This window comes from Lepeophtheirus salmonis, chromosome 11 (assembly GCF_016086655.4).
Source record: "Lepeophtheirus salmonis chromosome 11, UVic_Lsal_1.4, whole genome shotgun sequence".
In the NCBI taxonomy this organism is placed as follows: Eukaryota; Metazoa; Arthropoda; class Copepoda; order Siphonostomatoida; family Caligidae; genus Lepeophtheirus; species Lepeophtheirus salmonis.
Genome location: NC_052141.2, coordinates 11,434,084 through 11,459,251, shown reverse-complemented (window position 1 = coordinate 11,459,251; position 25,168 = coordinate 11,434,084). Strand labels below are relative to the sequence as shown.

At 31.8% G+C, this 25,168-nt stretch overlaps 3 protein-coding genes across 4 annotated transcripts in view; 2 read left to right on the top strand and 1 right to left on the bottom strand.

Moving 5' to 3' along the window:
- Positions 1 to 25,168, top strand: part of LOC121126291 (uncharacterized) — a 360,273-nt gene that overhangs the window by 213,579 nt on the left and 121,526 nt on the right. The gene's annotated exons all lie outside the window — the stretch shown is intronic.
- LOC121125839 (casein kinase II subunit beta) lies at positions 16 to 7,402 on the top strand. Of its 2 annotated transcripts, XM_040721080.2 has the most exons (5): positions 16 to 91; positions 622 to 669; positions 1,331 to 2,036; positions 2,088 to 2,442; positions 6,568 to 7,402. In XM_040721080.2, exons 4-5 carry the CDS (start codon positions 2,092 to 2,094, stop codon positions 6,880 to 6,882), a joined length of 666 nt encoding a protein of 221 aa, XP_040577014.1. In that variant the 5' UTR covers positions 16 to 91; positions 622 to 669; positions 1,331 to 2,036; positions 2,088 to 2,091; the 3' UTR covers positions 6,883 to 7,402. The 2 variants fall into 2 exon arrangements, with proteins under 2 accessions (XP_040577014.1, XP_040577015.1); XM_040721081.1 differs by lacking the exons at positions 16 to 91; positions 622 to 669; positions 1,331 to 2,036 and having other exon boundaries at positions 2,043 to 2,442.
- Positions 8,855 to 10,446, bottom strand: LOC121126166 (uncharacterized). The gene has a single exon (XM_040721475.1). The coding sequence runs from the start codon at positions 10,280 to 10,282 to the stop codon at positions 9,401 to 9,403; it is 882 nt and encodes a 293-aa protein (XP_040577409.1). The 5' UTR covers positions 10,283 to 10,446; the 3' UTR covers positions 8,855 to 9,400.

Sequence of the window (25,168 nt, the reverse complement as noted above, 5' to 3'; positions counted from 1 at the left end):
TTATTATTTTTGATTAATCAGAAAAATTACGCAACCTCCATACCTTGTGTGCTCTTTGTCAGACAATGATTCTTACGATCAGGTGTCTGTGGCTAGCTATTTTATATTCATAAATAATAAACTTAATATTTAACTAGTCATTGTATTAAATAATACCACTCTGGTTTCATGGGTTTTTTTGTTTTTTTTCAAGCCGGAATCTATTATTTCAATCAGGGTTTTGTGTGGGAATCAAGGTCATTTTGATGAATAAGCATATTAATATTATAATGTAAATACATAATAAATAAATGCATTGGACTATACAAATATATTTCAAAATGGCTTATATTTCTTCATTTTGCAAGGAATATAATATATAAAATATACAAAAATTCAAAAATTATAAGGCGTTCTAAATGACCCCCATCAACATTAGGTATATTATTGACAATATTTTTTTCGAGGACAATAATTTATTGTCTAATAAATTCCTAATTTGAGTTATAACTGTAAACATTATGTGAAATGGAAGATTCAATTTAATAATCCCTTTTAATACTTTTTTTTGTAAATGAAAATATTTTGTTAGATTGATCCATTTTTTGTCTAATACCCAATATTTTTTTGTTTTTTTTTTAGGAAGGGAGAGTAACCAATATTCAGCATTATCTCGATCTCTTCTTCAAGGTATAGTTGATTGGTAATAGCATATTATTATTTTAAGTAACTAAGTAAGTAGTGATGACTGTTGGATTTTGCGTGAATCCATAATCATTATGTAATAAATAATAGCTAGATGAAACAAGGAACACTGAAATAAATACGGAACACGCTCTTTTTTTGTGTTTGACAATAGTGCACAATAATTATCTCATATTCATAAAGTATATTCACTCAAATGAAGTTTTAACAGTTTATATCCTACACATGGTTAGTAATAATTGATTTTTTTATAAGCAAAAGTTGAAGCATTTAACAATGATTCTTGCAATGATATGGGACATAGATTATATATTATTCATTAATCCTAATTTTTATAGTGAAACATGTGTTGAAGCCAATTTCTACAAAAAAGCGAGTTTAAATACATTTTCTATCAAAATGAACATGGGTTTAAAAGTCGTCATGCGGTAATAACCACCTACTCCGTACTTTTTTTAATCAAATTCCCTCTAAAATGTGTGTTTCAAATGTAACCAGACAACTTTATGTAAATCAATGTCTTTTAATAAATTATTCAATTGTTAAATTGTTTCTAAAAAGCTTCATTAGATCAATTTTTAGCATTTACTTTATGAATATGGTAGCATTCTTTTGCACTTTCGTCAAAAATAGCTTTCATTTTCAGTACTTCCCTCTGTATCAAATAGAGGAGAGAGCTGTTTGAGTGAACCCACTAGATGTCGTTGGGGGATACAATCAGATCATCAAGGGTCGCTAGCTGCTGTATGTATTTTCCTTCTTCTTTTCATATAAATATATGTTATGTACAAGTTGGGATCTCTGTACATGTTGCAACTTGTACTATGGTAAGTTGTACAAGTTGCACTTTCTTCATCATCAAATGAATTATTTAATTACAACATGGGTCATTCTAATTTGCAATTAACAAATCGGCTCATTGATATTATGGTTTGATTTTGATGTATTCAAATTGTATGGTTATTATGTAATTATTATGAGTAATATAACTATGGTGATTTGAGATGTATAATGTGCCATAGAATACTTATATTTTAGTCATTTGTATACAAATGGTCAAAAAATGATATTCATAACGGATCATCCGTCCATAATTATTGCATTATCTTTATTACAAATTCACGGTAAATTCTTCATTTGAAATGTTTTATTTCATTTTGCGGTTGCAACTTGTACAAATAAGCTGTACAAGTTGCAATTAGTACAAAGTGGCAACTTGCACAGAATTATATGAACTCACTCTTTTTTTTACTTCTTGTTCTTTTTTTCTTCTTTTCTTTTCTTTTTCTGATTCTCCCCTTGGTTGGTTGAGTTGTTCCTCGGCCTTAGATCTCCATTTGGCTATTTGGAAGGTAATTAAATGATTAACTAAGTAGTAACACTAGATTCATTGACTTCTCCAGAAAAATGTCGAGTTCGGAGGAAGTGAGTTGGATATCTTGGTTTTGTGGTTTGAGAGGAAATGAATTTTTTTGTGAAGTGGACGAGGACTATATCCAAGACAAATTTAACCTCACGGGCTTAAATGAGCAGGTCCCTCATTATAGACAAGCCTTGGATTTAATCCTAGACTTGGAGTCGGATGAGGATTTAGACGACAATCCCAATCAATCGGATCTCATTGAACAAGCTGCAGAAATGCTCTATGGTCTCATACACGCCCGATACATTCTCACCAATCGAGGGATCGCTCAAATGATTGAAAAATACCAATCCGGGGACTTTGGACACTGTCCCAGAGTTTATTGTGAAAATCAGGTATACGCATTGCAAGGCAAAGAAGGTTTTGAGCCGCTTCCTCTCAAGGGGATTCTCGAGGATTTTACCCTCATGTCCATATCTATAATATCATTATCCACTTCCCTATTTACAACCCCCTCATCTCCCAATTCCCCCTCTTATATATGTGACCACACAAAAGCATGCTAGAATCAGGGATCTCCAAACGGAATCCGCATTACATTATTGAGTGACTCAAAAGTAGATCGTCTGATATTTAAGGATCATGTTTAAAATCAGAGAGAAGGCCCACTTCCTCTCAAGATTCAGATTCATTAGAATAATACATTGACCCACGTCTATTTATGTCCACTTCCATAATTACAGCTACTACCGTCATGTCCAAATCCCGCCCCTTAAAGTTGAATCCTCATTACATTTATCCAGGGTTGAGAGCATCATGTTCGTAACTCAAGAATGAAATATTTGTCATTCTAGTAGTCTTAATATTTAGGCGATGTTTACATCGCAATTGAAATACTTTATTAAGATTGCTCCTCTTCTTACTCAGTTAAACAGGGTTATCTTGATTTCAAGATATATTCTTGTATCAATCATAAAATCTTTGTTATTGTTTGAGACCTGCTCTGAGAATTTTGCAAAGCAGGGAGTTGGATTGGGTGGTACATATGTCAAATGGTAATGTATGCGTCCTGAGGCCCTTGTTTTAGGACCGTAAATGTGGGCCGTCAACACTTTGTGTTCATATTTAAAAGCTGAGAAAACAATCGAACTTTTTAAATGAATCTCTTAGTTCCATTTTATTATGAAAAATAGGAAAACATCATAATGAAATAATTGAGTTTTCAAATTCCAAAGCTTATTTCTGTTAATTAAAAATTGTCGTAATGCCCTCCCCCTCACACAATTTGTATTCCTTTATATACAAGTCATTGTCAATCTATATCGATAAATTAATATTATGAACCCATTAGGTCTACCGCAAATTCCACTCTCAAGTAGCAACAATTGAAGTCACAATAAAAGAAGGATAAATTGACAGATTTTATGTATTTAAAGGCCTCCAGAGGGACCTGTATAAGTTTCTCAAATATTAGTTTAGCTAAAATTCTTGAGTATCTACAATCATCCGATTATTTTGAATAATATGCCCCTATAACTGACTAAAATATATGTAGAGCTATTTCAGGTGATATTTTTCTCTAACTTTCCTTGTCTCTAATCGATCAAAACTTTAAAAAAAAATCTACAAATCTAACCATTTTCGGGATTTTGATTATACTCAAATATCAGCGTTTTATCATTGGCATTAAATAGTATTCAATGCAGGTGTCAAGTCTATTTATTCATAAAGACATTTGATGGAGTTTGATCAAGGGTTATTGTAAATGAGTCTTCTTCAATTATGATGCAATTTATGCAGTCAATGAAAATGCTCAATTGGGATTCTCTCGTGATTTTTGTTCAAGATTTTTTTTATGTTAACGCACCGCACTTTACAAATCAGTGAAAATGATTAAATAATAACAGTTTTTAATTATTCATAATGGAATTTGGTGTGATTTAATCAATCACCATTTGGACATATGCAATTGTCTCTATACTAAATAATATGTTTGAACACCTCTGTGCATTTTTTTATTTTAGAAACACCTCTATTTCAATACCTGATATCCCCTGGTACTCCTCCCTATTCATTTGTATCCATATTGATGCTAATATACCTTTTTTTTTGCTCCTGGGAAAATTAAATTGATTTCCTGTCGTTCAATACTCATAGAGTGTCTCCAAAAGGTAGATATCTGTATTGTTATATTTTCGTAGAAAGGTTTAGCATATTATTATTATTTTTTGCAACGGAAATACCTGAGTTAAAATATGTGGTGCGTCCATACATCCTCTGACGAAAGAGTTAGCATATATATAAAGTACATCAATATATTTATTATTACATTATTTTGTAGCAATGGTGCATGGCAAAAAACCTTTTAAAAAAGAATACTTCACAAAGACCTTTTATTTTATTTTAATTACTTTTAACAGTTATTTAATATATGGGATTTTTCTACATAAACACAATCTTGATATCAGTGCTAAGGAAACAATCCCTATTTATAATTATTATACCACATATATGTATACATATAACTCAGTATTTCTGGGTTATTTTACAAATAACTAGGATGAGTGAAGATACCTAAGAATTTTAGCTATAATTGTAAATCTTTATTTAATGTGTAAGACTTATATTGGCCACGATTTCTCCCTTTTCAAATAAAATCTTTTCATTTTTTTAAGTTGACGATCAATTTTAATTGTACTTCAAGTTCAATTTGAACACACCCAAAGGGTCCATAATAATAATAATTTGTACGCAGAGATTGAAGATAATTCGATTCCGGATGGAACGTAATTTTAAATAAATTGTTAAACCCGAGGAGTTGTCCCAAACATCTCCATAACCCATTGAGAGTTCTTTATCAGCGGACCAGTAAATGTACACTCCAGTTTTGATAACTTACACACTAGATCCCACTTATACATATTCAATATTTTATAGACATATTTGAGTGAAATATAGGAATATTATTCAAATTGAAAGATGAGTTAAAATGGTAAAGAATTTACGCTTTAGTTGTGATCCTTTATTTGATATAAGATACTTATATATTGGCCTCGATATTGCCCCTTTCAAATATAATCAATCAATTTCTCATTCTTTTATTGTGATTGAAATTGACTTCATTTTGAGAAAAATAATTCTAGCTCTATAAAATGGCTTTCTATTCATCATTGCGTTGTTTTTTAACAATGGCGACAGTTAAAATGTATTTAAAAATGAAACAAAACAAAACCATAAAATTATATTTTAAATACTTTTAACATTAATTCAATGTATGCCACATAAAAAAAATCTCGAACTTACATCGAGAAAAGGAAAAAATCCAAATTTATTATTTCATTTCATATTTACGTACAATCTAATATTTCAGTCAATTAGTCTTTTTATTCAAATTACTAGAAATTGTTAAGAATCTGTATGAATTTACGTTTTAAATCTTCATTTGATATAAGAGTCTTATATATTGTCCTGAAACAATTTGTTTCTCAAATAGAATTGATCAATTTTGAATTCTTTTATTCTGAGCTCAAGATTGGCTACCCAATCGGTTTAATAAGAACAATTTGTTCATAGATATTGACTTCATTTTAAATAAATTATCATTCTGACTTGCTTCTATATTAACGATCCACATATATTATCCATATCTAAAGATGTATCTGATAGATTACACATCATTTTAATTGTCAAAATGTTGTCATTGACTCACATATATCTTGTTGTAAAACAAAGGGATTGTAGGGTGTGATTCAATTTGGATTTTTTTGATAAAGACTGTTGTTATTATTTAGAAAGTGTTTTTTTATGATGTAGTTTAATATTTGTGGCCCGTCAACAAAAAAAAACTATAATAATTTTTCTCATAATTGAGTGTGGATTACATTTGTATTCGTATACGAATAATCGTCAATTTTTATCGACAAATTATTATTAATAATCCTTTGGATGTGCGTCAAATTGCATTTGAAGTAACCAAATTCAATTGTCACAATAATTAATAGCTTTTATTTGAAAGGGGTCATAGCGTGGCCAATATAAGTAGCTATACTTAAAACTCAGAGTTAAATTCAATCATCCCACAAATTTAAATATATATTTATGAAATATTGCCCTATATGAAGTAAATTAAGCTTAGGATTTTTCCTCCTCTACTTAATTTTTGCCAAAGATTGTTTTCATGTTGACGTGCATTTGTATAGTGTTGTTCATAGTGGACGTACATATTATTATTATGATCAGTATGTATTTGGCACAATATTATGTGCATCTACTGTCATCTACCTTCAGATGATTGGAAGACTCTTTGATGGTCGTTCTTCTGCAAATAATATCTATCGATGTTGCTTGTATGAAGAGCTCGCAATTCAATTATTAGTCAAGTCAGAGATTTGTTTTTATTATTAGTCAGTTTATTTATTATTAAAAAAAAAAATGTTGATGGGCAAGGAGAAGAGTTGCAGGGAATTCCTTATTTGTTCAGAATCATAAACTTATTTATTTATTTTTTAACTATTTTTTAGCCCATGTTACCCATCGGATTGAGCGACATTCCTGGAGAAGCAATGGTTAAGCTTTACTGTCCCAAATGTATGGATGTATATAATCCCAAAAGCTCACGTCATCATCACACTGATGGTTCATATTTTGGTACAGGTTTCCCGCACATGTTATTTATGGTTCATCCAGAGTATCGTCCCAAAAGACCAGCAAGTCAATTTGTTCCGCGATTATATGGCTTTAAAATACATCAGTTAGCATATCAGATTCAACAACAGGCAGCAGCCAATTTTAAAACACCTCTGAGAGCATTGAGTTATAACAATGCAAAACGTTAGAATAAATTAATTATTACTGTAATATAAAACTGTATATTAATATAACTATTCCGTAATTATGAACTCATAATTTTTTTGTTGTCTTCTGTTATAATAATACGTTGAGAAAATATTCGCGGAACACTTGGAATAAAAATTATTTGAATGAAGGAAGCATACTGATATAGGTTATATACATACATACTATTTCTATCTGAGTGTTTGTCGGAATCTAAAAGGTTCTTACACTATTGATATATATATATCTCCTCTTTTTTTTTCGTCTTCTCATGACAAACATCTTTTTTAGAAATCTGAAATATTATGAAATTATAAGAGTGACTCCCCCAGTTTGATACATGAAAATTGAATTTTAATTTATGATTAACTTCTTGTAACTTATAGGATAGGATAAAATCACAATCATCCCACCACCATTGCATTTTTATTTGTACAATTTCGTTCATTTCTTAACAAAAATGTTATGTAATATTAATTATATGTGTGAAATATAGTTAAAACTCATTGTTGCAGAAGAAAATAAGTCTTAAAGAGTTGATCTGGGTATGAATGAGACCGTATCACGCGAGGTTAGGGATTGCGTGTTACTTTTTCTTTTTTTTCACCACCCATTTTGGGATTCATATTAAACTAAAAAGTGTCTGGAAGCAAGCATATAAATTACAATGTCATGCAAGTACTAGTTATTTAATCCTCCTAGCTAGACATTAGTCTAGGTTTGTGTCGGCCCTTGTTTCTTCGGTCCTATCAGTCCTTAGGATCCATGCTTAAGATTAGCGGTCTTTCGGGCTGTCTGTAGAAGAACTGATTAAAAAAAAAAGTTGATTGACATCATCAAAGACCGAAATTTATAAGTTTTAGTACTGACACTACACTAGACAATACTTTAGTTGAAATCTCGTCACATCATTTTCTGAATAAACGAGTTGTCAAATCATATGACATGCTTTTGACCTTATTATTAATATTCTAGATAGTTAGGGAAGTGAAAATTGTCAAAATCCTCATAATCCTACGTTTAAAAAAAAGGTGTATGTTGGTAATCTGCAAGATCCTATTAATTATTTATCTCTATTTTGTAAATTCAAACGTATTATTAGCGAGTAAAGAGCATTATACTTTATTTAGGGGTCTTTTTCGGTAGATATGTCGTCTATCAAAGTTGCCAACGTATACTTTTCTTTTTGATTTACAACATTCTCCCATCTTTGATTATACTAAGCTTTTGTATCAAAACAAATTGATATGATTAAGCGCTAATCGAACACGTGGTACATTTTCATACATTTAAAAGTCCCAAATCATTTATTAATACGTAGTTTAATGAAAAGGCCCTTTTTCTGTACGCTTGCCCTGAGAGAAAGCTCATTAGAATATTGACCAAAAGTAGATCCTTATGACCGATAGACATCATTTGTCACGAAGAAAGAACGGATGAAGACTGGATTTCTAGGATATCTGCAAATAGAGATTCTAAAATTAAGGTGTTTATAGTAATTATTAATGTTACATACTAATGGGTAAATTTTACTTATGGCCACTAGCGTTGCAGGACTCTTTCTGTGCCCTACATTTTTTATCATAAATACACAATAAACCAATTTATATAAGTAATTGTATTACTCTTTCAATCATTTTTGGGCAAAGTCGCTCCAAATGATGAAAGCTAACAATATTATTTCCCTAGAGTATTAATATGTAAATGATGATAATTAATTGAGCTAATAAGTTCATGCGAGCAAACAAAATCTCCTTTTTGATAAACGATGACTTGCTTCAACTTTACTCTTGGGCCACAATATACATAATAATGTAGTTTGTAGATGAATCATACAACGAAGCGGACTACCAGAGAGTCAAGTGTGATAATAAACTAATTCATCTTTCAAATGACTTAACAGTCTTCCAGAATGCTACAAATTCAAATATTTTTTTCTTTAGATTGTGATATAAATAAACACACTCAGATATCTACTTTTTTCAAAAAGATCATAATATTAACATATACATATAAAAAAGTTAAAAAATATAAGTCTATCAGAATATACACGAATTTATAAATGAATATATAAAGATAATGGGCTACAGACTTCTCAAACAGAGCAGACAACAAAAATAGAATTATTATTAATGTATGTGATTTTTAGCAAAAAATGGAGTTGAAAATACTAGTTCATTAAAGGATTAAGAATAAAGACATATTGGGAAGAAGGATTACACAGGGATTGATTTAATTCGTGATGTTGAGTAGTGGTATTATAAAAATAATAAAGACAACTCACGAATTTGAGCCGGTTCAAATAATTTTGATAATAATGATAATTAATATATATATATATATAAATCTGACGTATTTAAGAGAAATGAAGACTGCAATAGAGAAATTAGACTGATCACATCACAAAGAACACATGCAAAATAAAAGTCTCTAGAGAAGAGGAAATGGCGGATCTTTCCCTCCACGACTTTTCAGTTATTCATTCGGGATGGATACTAAAAGGCTGAGGTAGAGCTCAAATTAAACTTTCAAGTCTGAATTTGAGGATGCAAAGAATCCATCAGGTGTCTGTGACTCTCTCATTGTCACAGTAAAATTATCCACGGTCACGTCAGTGACAATGACTCTCTCTTGATACTTATTGAGCGAGAGATCCGAAGGGAACCATTCTGTTAATTGGTACTCTTCATCGTCTTCCTCATCAGAGAGAGAGGAGAGAGGCTCCGTTTTTGGTTCAATTTTCCGAGGTAGGATTTGCGCTGTGGTTTGTATGGACTTTAGTATGCGGTTTTGTAGTAGGACAGAGGCTTGGAGGCGTTTAATGAGTTCGTTGCTTCGAAGGTGATGATTGGGTTTAAATGCAGGTTGGGAGGAGGGACTATGGTGGTTATGGCCATTGGTAGTAGAACCGTTGTTGTTGTTATTATTGCTACTGGTGCTGCTCGAGGAAGAGTTTTCGTTTTCTTTGACTTTGGCAGCGGATTTATTAGATATCCCTGGATTCGAGGATTCGAATCGATTGGCCATTTTCGGTGTACGACCCGATGCTGTGGGTTGGAGGAAGGAAGGCGCTTTTTCTTCCGCTCCTCCACCTACTTTCTTGTCTGTAGAGGAGGTCGTATTAGATGCCGATCCACTTTCCGGCTTTGGAGATGGATTGGCCGGACTCTCAGAGTCCGAATCGACTCTCTTCCGCTTTTTAGGTCCTCTTTTAGGAATGGGCTCGATGTGTGCGAATTGTTGAATGAGTCTTGCATCTAAAATGTTTTCCTCCGGCTCCCAAGTCGAGTACTTGGGACTCCATCCCTTCCACTTGACTAAATATTCCGTTTTCCCTTTCCGAAGTCGCTTTTTGCTGATCCTCTCGGCAGCAAAGACCATTTCTCCTAAACTGGAACTCATTTTGAGCAGTCCTTAATGAAATGACGTCTATTACTGAGAGGAGTAGAATATCACGGAAACTCCGAGCGAGTCAAAACATAAACAAAGAATCTGTGGATGGATTAAAAATCACCGCCGCCAGGTTCCTTTCTTCTGCTTCACAGACAACACAACAAATTATAATAACGAAACTACAAAAATATTATTGTTTTATTGTTGTCGTTGCTGCTACGCTTTTTACAAACGCGGGCGCGGACGCTCATCTCTAGAACTCAGTGCTGAGTGACTTAATAACAATAAAAGAGTGTCTGTTCTAACATTATGGTGGGAAAACTCAAATAAATATGGAAATGGAGGGCTATCTTCCTTTGGCGTGCGCTTATTTTGACTAAAATGCAAAAGAATGAAATTATATTCATTAAGTAAATGCTCTAAATTGAGGCTTTAATACTTTATATCTTAGCCATTTCAAAATGTAATAAATTTTGTATTTTTAGAAAGTTGACCCATTAGACAATTATCCTTTCAATGACATGAAATTTGCATGATAGATTTATTCATTTAATCCACTTCGATAGTAAAATATATTTATATACAATGCACTTTGAAGATAAAATGAAGCAAATTTACAACTCTATCAAATTTTTGGGCATTAAATTAGCAGCTGAATAATTTATTGTAATCATTTTATTGGTAGAAAGTTTGTCTTTTTGGTTTAGAAACACAATTTGTAGCTTAGACATTGAATAATTTTGAGGGAATTTGATTGAAAAAGTACGGAGTAGGTGGTTATTATAGCATGACGACTTTTGAAACCATGTTATTTCGATAGGAAATGTATTTACTCTAACTTATTTGCGGAAATTGCCATCATACATATTACCTAATAGGGTATTTAGTATATGATAAAGTGCTTCACTATGTAAATTAGGTTAAATGAACAATATATAATGCATATCCCATGACATTGAAAGGATAATTGTTGAATGTTTCAACTTTCTATGATTAAAAAAAAATCAATTAGTATTATTAGAAATGGGTAAGATATAAACTGTTATAGCTTCAATTTAATACATTTATTTTACTCAATAAATATGAAATCATTATTGTGCACTGTCGTCAAACACACAAAAAAAGAGTGTACTTCATATTCATCTCAGTGTATATTATATTTTTAGTAAAATCAATTTTTTTTATAGAATACTAGAGCTTTGGTCTATCGCTTAACATACAATAAATATGTACACTTTTTTAACTTATTGTTATGTTATATTCGTTGCCACTGGCACCAAATGCCTCACTTGTACATATATATATATTCTATTAAAAGATATACAGAATTTTATTTAGACAAGGTATAGAGAAAACCCGTTAAAGTTTGTGTATAAAGCTTTTATTGTGGAAGCCATGGCAATAAATCGTTTTCATTTATTCGATTTAGAAGAAAGAGAAGATAGTAGAAGATTCTGTTACATATTAGGGAATTACAATACTACTACTACTACTAATACTAAGTAATATACAAAATCCTTTCAAAGAGCAAGGTGTGTTCACAGTGTGAAAAGGCGGGAATTTTAATTCAAATATAATTCCTCAACAAAAACCACCAATAGTAATCTTCGTTATAGTTGAACATCAAGTCACATCTGTCACATGGTAAACAATGAATGTGATTTGTTAGCCAATGGCTGATTGGGCATAGTATAATTAACGAGTTCATTGATTGAAGGTTCTTACAGAGCCCTCTGTCAGTTAAGAAACATACTAACCCTCAGTCTATGAATTAAAATATTTTCTAATTTACGTAATAGGATTCACAGCAGGTGTTACTGGTTAAATAAAGTCTATACTTACTAATATTATTTTATTCGAGTCTTAAAGTATTTAGCTCGGAGACAAAGGTTACTTTTTTAATATACATAAAAAAAGATTCCAATTTACAATTTTCTTTGAGTGAAGAAATACTACTTGGGATTTATTTGAGAGACGGCTTTACATTTATAGTGCCTTGCAACCTTTTCAACAAAAAGAAACAGAAAAGAGGGCTAAATTCCATTGATATTGGTAAGTTTCTTCCCAAATATACAATTAATATTCCATAATGGTTCATAATTATTGTTCGCACCCTAACAAGAGCAAATTTAAATGGAACCAATCAATGTTTAGAACACTGATAACGGAAAAAGAGGTAGGAAAAGTAACGGTTGACAAAAAAAAAAAACAGTGTACATTTTTGCCTTAGTGCTGTAACGCCGTAATAAGTTTTTTTTAATTCAATTGTCAGCTGTCAATTATTTTCCTTACCTTTATTCAGTGAACACTCTATAAATAGAGAGTGCATTTCATTTCAGAAAATACGTAGGTTGACATATAAAATGGTCTTTAGTATATCTACGCGGCGTTTGATTGGGTAAACGATCATACGTAGATATACTAAAGATGATTGTTTACGTCAACCTATGTATTTTCTGAAAAGAAAAACACTCTCCTTGTATATAGTGCTCCCTGCTTTGTTAGAGTTACCAATAGTGATGCTAATTGGTAGCATTTTGGACATGTTAAAAATCCCACCAAAAATCAACTTGGCAGTTCTGAAAGTTTGAAGAATGTTTTGTAGGAGAGCAGCTTTGTTGGCATGATGCTTCATTATATTAGATACAAGAAGCTATGACCAGTGGAAGAAGGAAATGAATAAGGATGCAGGCAATAATTACTTTGACTTCCATCTTCAATTATACTCCGAGTACAAAAAGAACATAAAATTATTATTCCGCAAAAAATCATCAGGCTTACTCTCCGTCTTCTATGAGGACACACAGATGTCCAATCTGGTTTAGTACATATCAATGAATGGTTATAAGTAGTATATAAAGAAGTTCTCTACTTAGAAATTAAATAATAATGATAGGAAATAGCAAAAGAAAGATCCCTCTTTAGGTTAACAACCTAAAAAAAAGTGTGAGCTAATAAATGCACCCGATTAACAATACTAGTTATGGTCATAGATGAAAATAATTATAGGAGGTAAGAGGGACTGCCTTTTTGCTGCTGAAATACAAGGATGGTCTAAAAAGTTTCCGACCTCAACGTGCAGCTGACAGGAATTGTAAATAAAAGTTAGTCACATCTATCTAGTATCTATTGACAGCTCCTCACCAAAGTTTGAGCCATTTTGGAAATGCAGTTGTTAACTAACAGTCTTTTGAGTGAGTTGCTGTGATTTTTTTTTTTATATGGACAAAGTCGAGGTTGGAGCTGTCATTAAATATTTGTTTTTTGAAAGTATAACCTTTAAAAAGATTAAAATAATAACAGACACATAAAGACTTGTTGTATTAATATTTGACTTGTCTAAGTGAATCCAACTCGGAGTCATTGTGCTAAAAACAAAAAGTGTCTCGTGAACAATTATTTTGCAGATAAAAACGCCGCAGAGTATTATTTGGCCGGGTTACAGAGATGGGAGCATCGCCACGAAAAGTGGATAGAGTTACAAGGAGATAATGTTCTAAAATAAAAATTCAGAAAGGATGCCTTGTGTCTCTGTTAAGTGGGAAACATTTCAGGCCATCCTCGTATACCTATGTTCTTTTATTTTCTAAAGCTGTTTTCTTTATTTGTTCATTGTTGAGGAGAGAACATACATATAGCAGTGGCACTTGAACCAAATGACCCATTGGACTCTTTTGACTCTATAACGTCGCTCTTTTATAATCATGCCCTCCATTTACTGACACAATCCAGCACCCGTGGCATATACGAGTAAACTATAAAGTGTAACCCCGAATGTGTTGTTCCTTATTTAGGACTGAACTGTATGGTACCACTGTCTTCAGTCCTACATATAAGTCCTAAAACTTAACTTATGAAGTTCCATTCTTTATTTCTTCTTTTTTAAATCAGTTCTAGTACTGAGTGTCCAAAGGAATAACGACCTTAAAAATCGGTCACCAGGACTGATAGGGCCGGTTCTAAGACTGGAGTGGAATGGACCGAATAAATAAAGACTAATACAATACTATTTATGTACATAGGGGCATCATAAAGGCCTGGACGTGGAAAAGAATCTTCATTCAATAATCTAACTTCATTGATAAATGCATAAGTACAAAATCTTACGCATCAATATATAATAACTCTTCTATTTTATTTCATACAAACTACAGATTATTCAATGACATTATTGAATGATTGTTTTTTTTAAAAGGATTCTGATTAATAATTTGAAACAATAGTATGCTAATACACTTGTTACATGGGTAAATACAAAATAGTGGTGTTGGGACTCGGTCCAAGACTATATATTTTTTTTGCCCGGTTCGGTCTTAATCAATTTTTTATTGGCGGATTGAGACCGCTTTTTTGGTGGACAACGCGATCTCAGACAATAGATTGAAATAATGTAATTGTTTTCAAATCATTGACCGATTTTTTCAGTCTCAATCTATGGTCGGATTTTCACACCAAGACTGATGGAATGGTTGTACAAATAATATGATTTTTGCAACTCATTTAACTTCATAAGACGTTATTCCATGTTGATGTTCAACATTTTGAAGCACAACTGACGTCACAAAGAGTTCATTTATAGATTCGGTCTAAACACAATTTTGTAGACCAATTTTTTTTTGCACCGATAAATAGGGTTTTTCGAATAAAAGGTGTTATTTTGAATAGCCCACTATTTCGGTAGATGCCACTTTTGAAGCTCTAATTTGTTGTCCTTTGACAGGTACAAACTACGCTATTGATAAAAATGGAACGATACATGATTCAACAACGCATTGAAATGATAAAAATTCACTATAAAAATTGGAAAACCAGGTAGAGACGGTTCGTAAAACTAATTTTTTTTTGGTTCGTCGTGAAGCACCTTTTCGGACTGCAATACCGAAATTGGTGGAAAAATTAGGGACAAGTTAGGTATGTGAAGAATAAAACCCGTGTACGTCGCTCAAGAATAACTGAAAATATTGCTCTATTCAAAAAACGTCATTACACAGTATTTTGTATAAAGACATGGGTCTTAAGGCTTATAAAGTTCAATTAACACAATAGCTCAAGCCGGTTGATTATCAATAACGTTGTGTCTTTGCTAATTGGATCCTTGAAATGCACGAAAACGATCCATAATTTCATTAAATAAATCATCAGGCCCTCAAAGGTGTAACTCGTGAAGCTATTAAGGATATACAATAGCCACATTTCGATTTGGTAATGAAAAATTTCATAAAAAGGACACAGTTCTGTAAGGGTAGCTGATGCAGCCATTTGGATGATATTATTTTCTATTATTAATTATTGCTTAATTCTTAAATTAATAATAAATGATTATTATTTCTTCACATAGAAATACACATCCGATAATTTATCTCAAAAAATATAATTTTTCTTTGAATATCAAAATAACACCTGCCAAATAAAACCTTTTAGATACTTTTTTAAAGGAACTAATTCGATTGTTCCACAAAAAATCCTAACGGTGTCCAAATTGTTACCTTTATAGTATCACGCAACCTTTAATATAAATATAAACATCAAAAAAAATTTGGTCCTAAATAAATTTTTGTATACAGATTTAGCTCAATATTTCAATCAAGACAACAATCTTTGATCATAGATCAAAGTTTAACTGTTTGACAATTTTTTTTTGCCTCAATCTATGGAACGATTTCCTCCCTTATCCTGATTTACAATTGGTACAAATATGATTTATGCAAGTCATTTAACTTTACAATACATTATCGTAGGTCAATTTCCACAATTTTGAAAAAAAAATGACTTCATCAACAGTTCATCTATAGAATCGATCTAGATCCAATTATAAATGATTTCAATCAATACCAAATTTTCTTTGGGACTGATCTAGACCGAATGAATTTGAAGGACTGAATTAGTTTGGACCACTAAAAATTATAATGGTCTCAGATTGGTATTGTATTTTCTGACCAAAACCCAACACTAGTCAATAGATAGAATAGGGGAGCTCTTCGATTGATTCTGAAAGTTAAAAAAAAAGAAAACCGTTTTTAAATCTTAAGCAGTTTTATAGCTGTTAGCCATACTTTTTGCTATTATCATAATTCTTTATTTCTTAAAGAGAGAAACTCCAAGTATAAAGTAATCACATGTGTTTGAAAATGGGAGAGTATGTCCTTATTGGTCTCTTTGTAGAATTGAAGATCGGGATCGGAGTAATTCTTCCCTATATCCTTTTTAGATACAAAAAGTGGAATTAAGACCTTTGTTAATATCAGCTCTCTGTCATTTGATTTTGGGGGGAGAAAATTAAATTACTGATTTAAAGAGGAGAACCTTCTACATTTAAAATAACATTAGTTCAGAGAAAATATTATATAATTATATTTCAATTCATATTACATCATTCAATAAGTCCCAAGGATTTCAGACTGATGGTGCCACTATTAACGAATAAATTGTATTTTTACATATCCTTCAAACGAAACATATCAAATTTTTATGACGGATTTTTTTTTTGGATTCAAACCAATTTCGTGTGTTTTATATCACTGCTTCTTGATGGGAAAAAATACCATAAAGGCAAAAGTTTGGCTTGATAAGTTTAGTCCAACTCTTTTCCATCGAAAGTGACTGTGGAATGTTGGTTTGATTAGTTTAAATGTGGCCGTACAGACACAGATGATGCTGAACGCTCTGGTCGCCCAAATTATTTATTTGTTCCCGAAAACATCCTGAAAACATAGAATCGTAAAATGTAAGTGCATAAGACAGCTGACATGATATCAAATGGAAGTGTGTTTACTTTTTTGATGAAAATTTTTGTATGAAAAAGGTATTCTCAAAACGGGTGCCGTGTTTGCTCAGAGTCGATCAAAAGCTGTTACGTGCCGAGGACTCGAAGCGTTGTTTGGAGCTCTTTCACCACAATGAAGTGGAGATCCTGCGTAGATATGTCAGGATGGACTAAAAATTTTATTCAAGAATAAATAAATTTAAAAAAAAAAATGTTTCATGTTTGAAGGAGACTAATTTGATGAACAAAGTTGAATTTTGCTACAAAAATGAGTTTTATATAGTTTGCTTCTGGACTCATTGAATGATGGTTTATACATTTACTCTGTTATACATATATTAAATCAATTTACACCAAAGTTAGGCGAGAATTCTTCTTTTAGAGGGAGATCTTAACACACCACAACTTATGAAATAGTGAACAAAAGAGAAAAGACATGCTCAACTGAAGAGTAACAAGAATTTTGTATTTTGCTAGTATTTCGACCTTCAAGAAAATAACACTCTAGTTATTAACTAGAATAAATGATTCGGTTACAATGGAACTTCAAAGTGTTTTTCCCTTCCTCTATTAGATCAGCTACAAGCAGCTGATCTAATGAAATGTCGTGACAGGTAAGCTGCTCTCCTCCAATACTTTCTTCAAATTAACAGGTTTATCATGTTGAAGTTCAGTTTTTTTTTTTTTTTACATACAGGTGTGCGCGTCTAAAACTGAATACTCCTTTAAATTATACGCCATGCACATATTCGTGATTTTATTGAGTTGAAACTGGCTTATACTTCCAGGCAAGGGTCTTGACTAGTTATAAACAAAACTCCAGCAAACTCTAAAGAGCAACAGGTAAACAACAGCTGATAATATGGAGAGACGTCGAGTCGCAATTTTGGAACTTTCTGCGCGGGAAAAAACTCCCACTGAAATTGCCAAGGTTCTGAACTGCAGCCGCACTACAGCGTGGTAGCCAAAGGGACTCCTGAGGTAACCACAAGATCTAAATCAAGGCCTTGAAGATCAGATGAAATGGTTGCTGCCGTGCAAAAGTCTATCGATGACAAGAGAGGCAAAGTCACCGTCAGCAGCCTCTCCAGGGCGTTCAACGTCAGCAGAAGGACCATGGGCCGGCTGTTTAAGAAAGATATTATCCCTAAGGTCTACAGGAGAATCCCTCGTCAAGCCCTCAAGCCTGTAGACAAGGAACAACGCCTAAAATTTAAAGGAGTGTTCATTTTTAGACGTCCACACCTGTCCCATAAGTGCTTTCGATTTACACATTTTACAAAGAGTAAATAAATGGATGGAATGAACCCCTTGATTGAATCCATATAAAAAAAATCAATTCTCGGCTAGTAGTATGCTGTGTTAATGCCCTATGCCCTTCCTTCCATACCGCATAATATTTACCTGAATTTAATAATGAATACCACCTTTACATTAAAAATATCATTCTCCTGAGAGACTGTGTCACTCTTCCGTGACATAAAACTACATCTTTTTTATTTTTATTATCATTTTGATATTTAAAAACATCTTTGAAATTTAATACATAATATATTTATATATATTTAGAGAATGAAGCTCAAATATTTGTGGGATTATTTATACAGATACAAGTATTTATACCTATTTCCAATTAAATCAGACTATTCTATTTTGTTTATATTATAAAAGAAACATGCATATTTGTATAAATAAATAAATATATCTACCTATTCATCTGTACCTCTTAAGGCAAACTTAAAAGTTTAATAACCTATCAATACATACAGGGTGTCCCCACATAACTCGGCTTCAAACATATCGGATTCTTAGTTTTGTATGGAATAGTCAACTTCCGGTATGCACAAATGTATGAAACCTAATAATAATACACGTCGTTACCTTTAGTGTATCCTGCAATCTTTCCTCCAGAAAGAAACAGAAAAAAAACCCCTGAAATCATCTGGTAGTTAGCCAAATAAGTTCATCATACCAACTGTTTTTTATCTCTTATATATTCCCAGACTGTCACTGTCATAAAATTTCTTCTACCATATTATTTCTTCTACATAATATTTTAGTCGATACTGTATTGTAATATTGTTTCGTAATATTTTATTAAAAGAGTAATTATTATATTATTTCTATAAAGAAATAGCTCAAATTCCTTCATAGCAATAATAAAATGGCCAATATGTATAATATATTATAAGAACGACGAGGGATATACAAGAAATTGTATTCCTGTTCTTTTGGAAACGGAGCATATGTATAGATTAATTTATTACTTTGTGTAATTATCAAAAAGAACGAATTATGAAATAGCCAGGTGTATCGAGAGAAAAGAACGAATTGACAGCTGACACAAAAATACATAGAGTATTTTGCACGGCAGCAACCATTTCATCCAACCTTCGAGGCCTTGATTTAGATCTTGTGGTTACCTCAGGAGTCCCTTTGGCTACCACGCTGTAGTGCGGCTGTAGTTCAGAACCTTGGCAATTTCAGTGGGAGTTTTTTCCCGCGCAGAAAGTTCCAAAATTGCGACTCGACGTCTCTCCATATTATCAGCTGTTGTTTACCTGTTGCTCTTTAGAGTTTGCTGGAGTTTTGTTTATAACTAGTCAAGACCCTTGCCTGGAAGTATAAACCAGTTTCAACTCAATAAAATCACGAATATGTGCATGGCGTATATAAGTTAAAGGAGTGTTCAGTTTTAGACGCGCACACCTGTATGTAAAAAAAAAAGAAAAAGAAACTGAACTTCAACATGATAAGCCTGTTAATTTGAAGAAAGTTTTGGAGGAGAGCAGCTTACCTGTCACGACATTTCATTAGATCAGCTGCTTGTAGCTGATCTAATAGAGGAAGGGAATAAACACTTTGAAGTTCCATTGTAACCGAATTATTTATTCTAGTTAATAACTAGAGTGTTATTTTCTTGAACGTTTTGCAAAGTCTGAAAAGAAGTCAAAATATAAATTTGAGAAAGGGCCCTGAAGTTGTGCATGGAGTGTCTCTTCCCATAAATACCTCCACTATTCAAACCCACTGGCTATTTAATGAGAAATGAAGATTCATGATTTTCTCCTTGAATTGCACGTACTAAGATCCAGTTTCTTAAGACTGGCGTATTAAATATTACGCACGTAGTTTGATTATTATCATCGCAGTCAAATTATGTCTCTCTTAATTTATGACTGTCGTAGTTTCAACTACGAACCGATACTTTCGTAGATGTGAATTGTACAAGGTTCATTAACCGAAAAGGAATGAGCATAACACACACATAACTCTCCTATCATTATTGATTACTGCCTACAAATATCTTCATCTCATAAAAACTGATTGAGTGATTCGATTTATATTCTTATATCTTATAGTCTTATATTTTTTTACTAATGAATATAAAAAGGTTCAAGCTTCCTTAAGTTTAAAAAAAAGTTCTATATTAATTAGCTGGGTCATTTTTGGCCCAAAATATCGATGCCGATTTGAAAATAAATAAATGGTCCTATTATTTATTACCGACAACAAATTTCTTCATCTCATAAAAATTTATTCCGACAATCAATGTTTATATTTTTTCACTAATAAATAGAGCAATGGTCCATCTTCCCTAGATGTTTTTAAATATTTTCTCTCTGCACTGGAAGGGGTAATTTGTTGCCTTAAACTTTCATAGTGTGGTATACTCCTATCCCAGTCGATGAATGTATAAAAAGATATAAAAACTATATTTTAGTTATGTAAGAAAATAATTTGATGATCCCCCTTTACCTTTTTATGCGTCTAATACCCATTTTGTTAATCTTATTTTTCTTCTATTCAAGAGTCTTAGGATCAATCAGTTGATCCTATGACTTGGCTAGGACTGAAGAAATATAAGTGATAGCTAAATGATATAATATTAGAGTACTATTGATTTAAATAGACGGAAAATGAATTCGAAACACATTATGAATCAATGTTCTTGTTATGAAGAATGGTATAGTATAGCAAAGTTCTTCCAAATAATAGTATTGACATGCATCACCTCAAATTTTGACTAAATTGTAATGAAATGTTTATTTATGCTAGATAATATGCATAATTTTGAAATTTTAGCGTGAAATTTCAAGTCTTTAAAAAGTTATACGGGTTTGATTATAATTATTGCTCTAGTTAACAAAGCTTTTATTACTCAATCTCATAGTTGATTAACTCTTGATTTCAAAAGAAACACATCGATATTTATTCCTATACAAGTAGTTTATAATGTATAAATGATCTACATAAATTTTGAATCAATTCAACTGTGGGCGAGACCGGTAATTTCATTTCCTGTGAGTCATATCGTCGTATCTTTTGTTTTAAATGAATTTACATTATTATTTATAAATAGGGATGATACAATTATAGAAATATTCCCGAAAAAACCCGATTCCCCGAAAAAAATAAGAAAATATGTCAATATATCTTATGAACACTAATGGCTAAGAATCGGAATGGAAAAATCGCTAATTACACCTTATTTTCCTGAGTCCAGAAAAAGAAGCACTCAATTCACCGATTAATATTAATCGTTACCACCACTATATAGAAACGAGTATTTTTTTTCGTTGAGAACCAACTGTTTTCAATGCCATTTTGAACTTTACAATTTAAAATGGGCATATCTTCAAATTTTTGATTGGGTTTTCCGGAATAAATCCGCTTTAATTTACCTAACTCGAAAAATTTAGAATTCTGGCATACCATCCAATCAAACAACACCAATTTTAGCTATCTAATATCATTATCCGTGGAGTATTTTTTTGTTCAAAGAACTTTACAAATTTCAAATTATGAAAATTAATTGAAAAAATTTGTTTTTGTCCATTAAAAATTGAAGCAAATAGCTACTTGTCCCCAAGTGCACGAACAAAAATTCAGGAGCTACATTGCAATTATTTTAATTTAATAAAATACTTTGTCATCTCATTTTTTGCAATATTTGTTTTTGATGGTAAATGACTACTTCAACGTATAAGAGCAACAGACTGTATGTATTTCCGAGAAAACTTTAAAATCTTGAATGAAATCCGGCAACTAAATTTACATTAATATTGTCACGCATTAAAAAAGAGTAATCAAGTTATGTTATCGCACGATGTTTAAAATTGATTTTTTATTTCGCCAAAAAACTGCGTTATGCGAGGTTCCCCTGGATTTATTTTCTTGGGAGAGAGAGAGATACTCAATTAATGCTGTTACTATTACATACTAAGGTACCATATATAAAGTAACGAACAAACGGAACGAATGGATTCAGACATTGAAATATTGCAATGAGGATTGGAGATTCAATTATGAGCATATAAGTCGAAGTAGGTGGTTATGCTTCTCATAATTAAATATCTAAAAAGGAGAAGAATAAAGTTACTTGAGACGCGCACATCCCTGTCTCTATTTATGGGGGATTTCACTTCATTTTATGCAATAAAAGAACTGCAATTTGCCGCCTCTTTAGATATACCATGTGTTTAAAAAGTCTTTTAACGCTTTACTATCATATTAATTCCTTTGGCGTAATTCAGCTTGATGAAGTTAAAAACACAGTTTTGTATGAATAAAAATGCATTAATTAAAAGTTATACAAAGATTATAAATATAGTCCTTGTCAGTTTTTTCTATCATTTGCTGATGGATGTCTCTAATATTAACCTGCTGTATTTGGTAGACTCTGTACTTTATTTGCCATCATACCAAGTAGTCCAATGGGGCGAGAAAGGGGGTCTATGGAAGTCAAAGGCCTTCCAATCAAATATTCATATTTTTTGCAATTCAGTCTTGAACAATATTTGCAGTATAAAGATGTATGAGAATACAAAGCAGATTGGTGGTATTTTGTACCGTAATACCTAGTATCATTACTGATGTTGGATATTTTGTACCACAGAGGATGACTCCTTTGAAATGGGGATTGTTTTTTATTTATAACAGATGATTTTGTCTAGGTTAAGAGGTGTATAGTGAACGTTTCAAGTCTAGTATACAATTAATCGCAAATTGGAGACAAAATTCAAGGTTTATTCAAGGACCTACATGGAAATAACATTGGGGAAAAATCCTATCCTGGTTGAATAACAAGAATTGAGGCTTGGAAACACCGTAATGATTGACGGTCCCCCTGCCCAAGACTCAATTGCATCATCGTTGTGGTGTTGCGACAATTCTGGGAAGTTTTAAACGAAAAACATGTACCTCCTTTCTTTCCATTTTTGAAACCGATAAATTCCGCCAATAGGCTAATTTAGAGAGGAGTATGTGGCACAAAAATTATCCCATTGTGAATGCTATGGCCCAGACATTGATATCAGCATAGGATGACATCACCAAGAGAAGATATCTGTGCTATTTGTAAAATGGCATACCACAGGATCAAGGCTGTACAAGCCAACAAGAGTAGTTACGTGGAATAGTTTATTCATATTATTTCTAGGCCATACGTATACTTTTTTTTTTGTGAAATGAGTTCTGCAATAGAACATATGACTAACGCAGAAATTGAGTTTCTAGCTGTCTCATTGGAAAGGAGTCACGAAATAACATATACATGGTAAATTTCACTATTTTGCCGATTTATAAGCACATCAATATCGAATGTCTGTCATCAGCAAAAAAGTAAATAAACATTTCTATATGGCTAATTTAAATTTTAAATTCAATAGTCACTGGCCACGTTCGAAGTGGAGTATCCAGTGCTTTTGAGACAGAAATGGTTTTTCTAAATATCTCAAGGAATTAAGGCTATGTTTGGGAGGAGATCAACTTAGCTATCAGGTGTTGCTGACCGAACATTTTGACAAAGAACCATTTGGGAAATTTAGGCTAAAAATGAAAGTTAATATTTTGATCTATGTGATTCCATATTTTAATTTAAAAAAATAGTATTTTAAATAGTTATTGTACATATAAGTCCTAATAAGCTCATATTGTCATATCAGGTAAATTAATGTGTGTTCTTTTGAATATATGAATATATCCTGCAAAAATAAAATGAACACTTGTCGAAAATACTGAATTGTAGAGTTTGTTTTTAAAAGAATCATCTGTTTTAAAACATGTTAGGTGAAGTTTCACAACAGATAGAACAACAGTGGGGAAGCACGTTTCGCAAACAAAATATGATGCGCCTTTGTTGTAGATATGTTAAAAATCTATTCTCTTTTTCCAGAGTAAAAGGATAAGAAATAATGCCTCAAGAATATCAAGAATGACTCCTATGTTGATCCTCAATTCTACTCCGAGTCCAACAAGGACTTACAATTATAACTCTGCAAGAAATCCTCAAGGTACCTCTCCGTTTTCTATAAGCACATTCGAATATTTAATCAAGTTTTGAATATAATTGAATGCCGTAGAAAAGGAAGTTCTCTACTCAGGAGTTTAATCATAATGACCACAACTAAGGAAAAGAAAATCCATTCTTTAGAATACCAATAAAAAACCAAAAAAACGGGCGCGCTAAAAAAATATGGATTTTCATTACTATTCATGAGCAAAACGTACTAATTATTACTTTATAGTTTCAAAAATGAATTTATAATGATAACAACTTCGCTAAATAAAAAAGCCGTTCAGTTTGTAAAGCAGAAAAACTGCTCCCACTTTCTAGGTCAGGGATTCTTTACCTTTTTTTAGTGATGTACCACTTGTAAAATATTTATTTAATTCAAGTACCCCCTTACCAGCACAGAGCATTTTTGAATGGCAGGGCGTTTTAGAGGGGGTCTAGGTTTTTTGATTAAAAAAAAATAAATAGATAAATTTCAAAATATTAAATTTTTTGAATTTTTTTTTGCAAAATATTGAATTTTTTAGAAAGAAAATTTAAAAATATTTAATTTTTTAGAAAGAAAATCTAAAAATACATAGATATTCAGAAAAATAATTCCTTTTTGAAAAACATTTTAAAAATCCAAATATATTCTCCAAAAATTAAACTTAAAAAATCCACAGCTGTTCTCGAAAAGTTAAATTTTTTGGAAATGTTTTCTTAACATTATTAACTTTTCTCAAAAATTAAATTTTTTGGAAAAGTTTTTTTAACATTTTTAACTATTCTCAAAAATTGAATAGATATGGATTTTTTTTTTCAAAGATCGATATCTATTATAAAATTTTTTATT

Excerpts from the sequence above, each read along its gene's own strand:
- LOC121125839 (XM_040721080.2), top strand. The coding sequence starts at position 2,092 with ATGTCGAGTTCGGAGGAAGTGAGTTGGATATCTTGGTTTTGTGGTTTG. Across the intron at positions 2,443-6,567 it reads GAGTTTATTGTGAAAATCAG|CCCATGTTACCCATCGGATT; the intron begins GTATACGCATTG and ends ACTATTTTTTAG.
- LOC121126166 (XM_040721475.1), bottom strand. The coding sequence starts at position 10,282 with ATGAGTTCCAGTTTAGGAGAAATGGTCTTTGCTGCCGAGAGGATCAGC.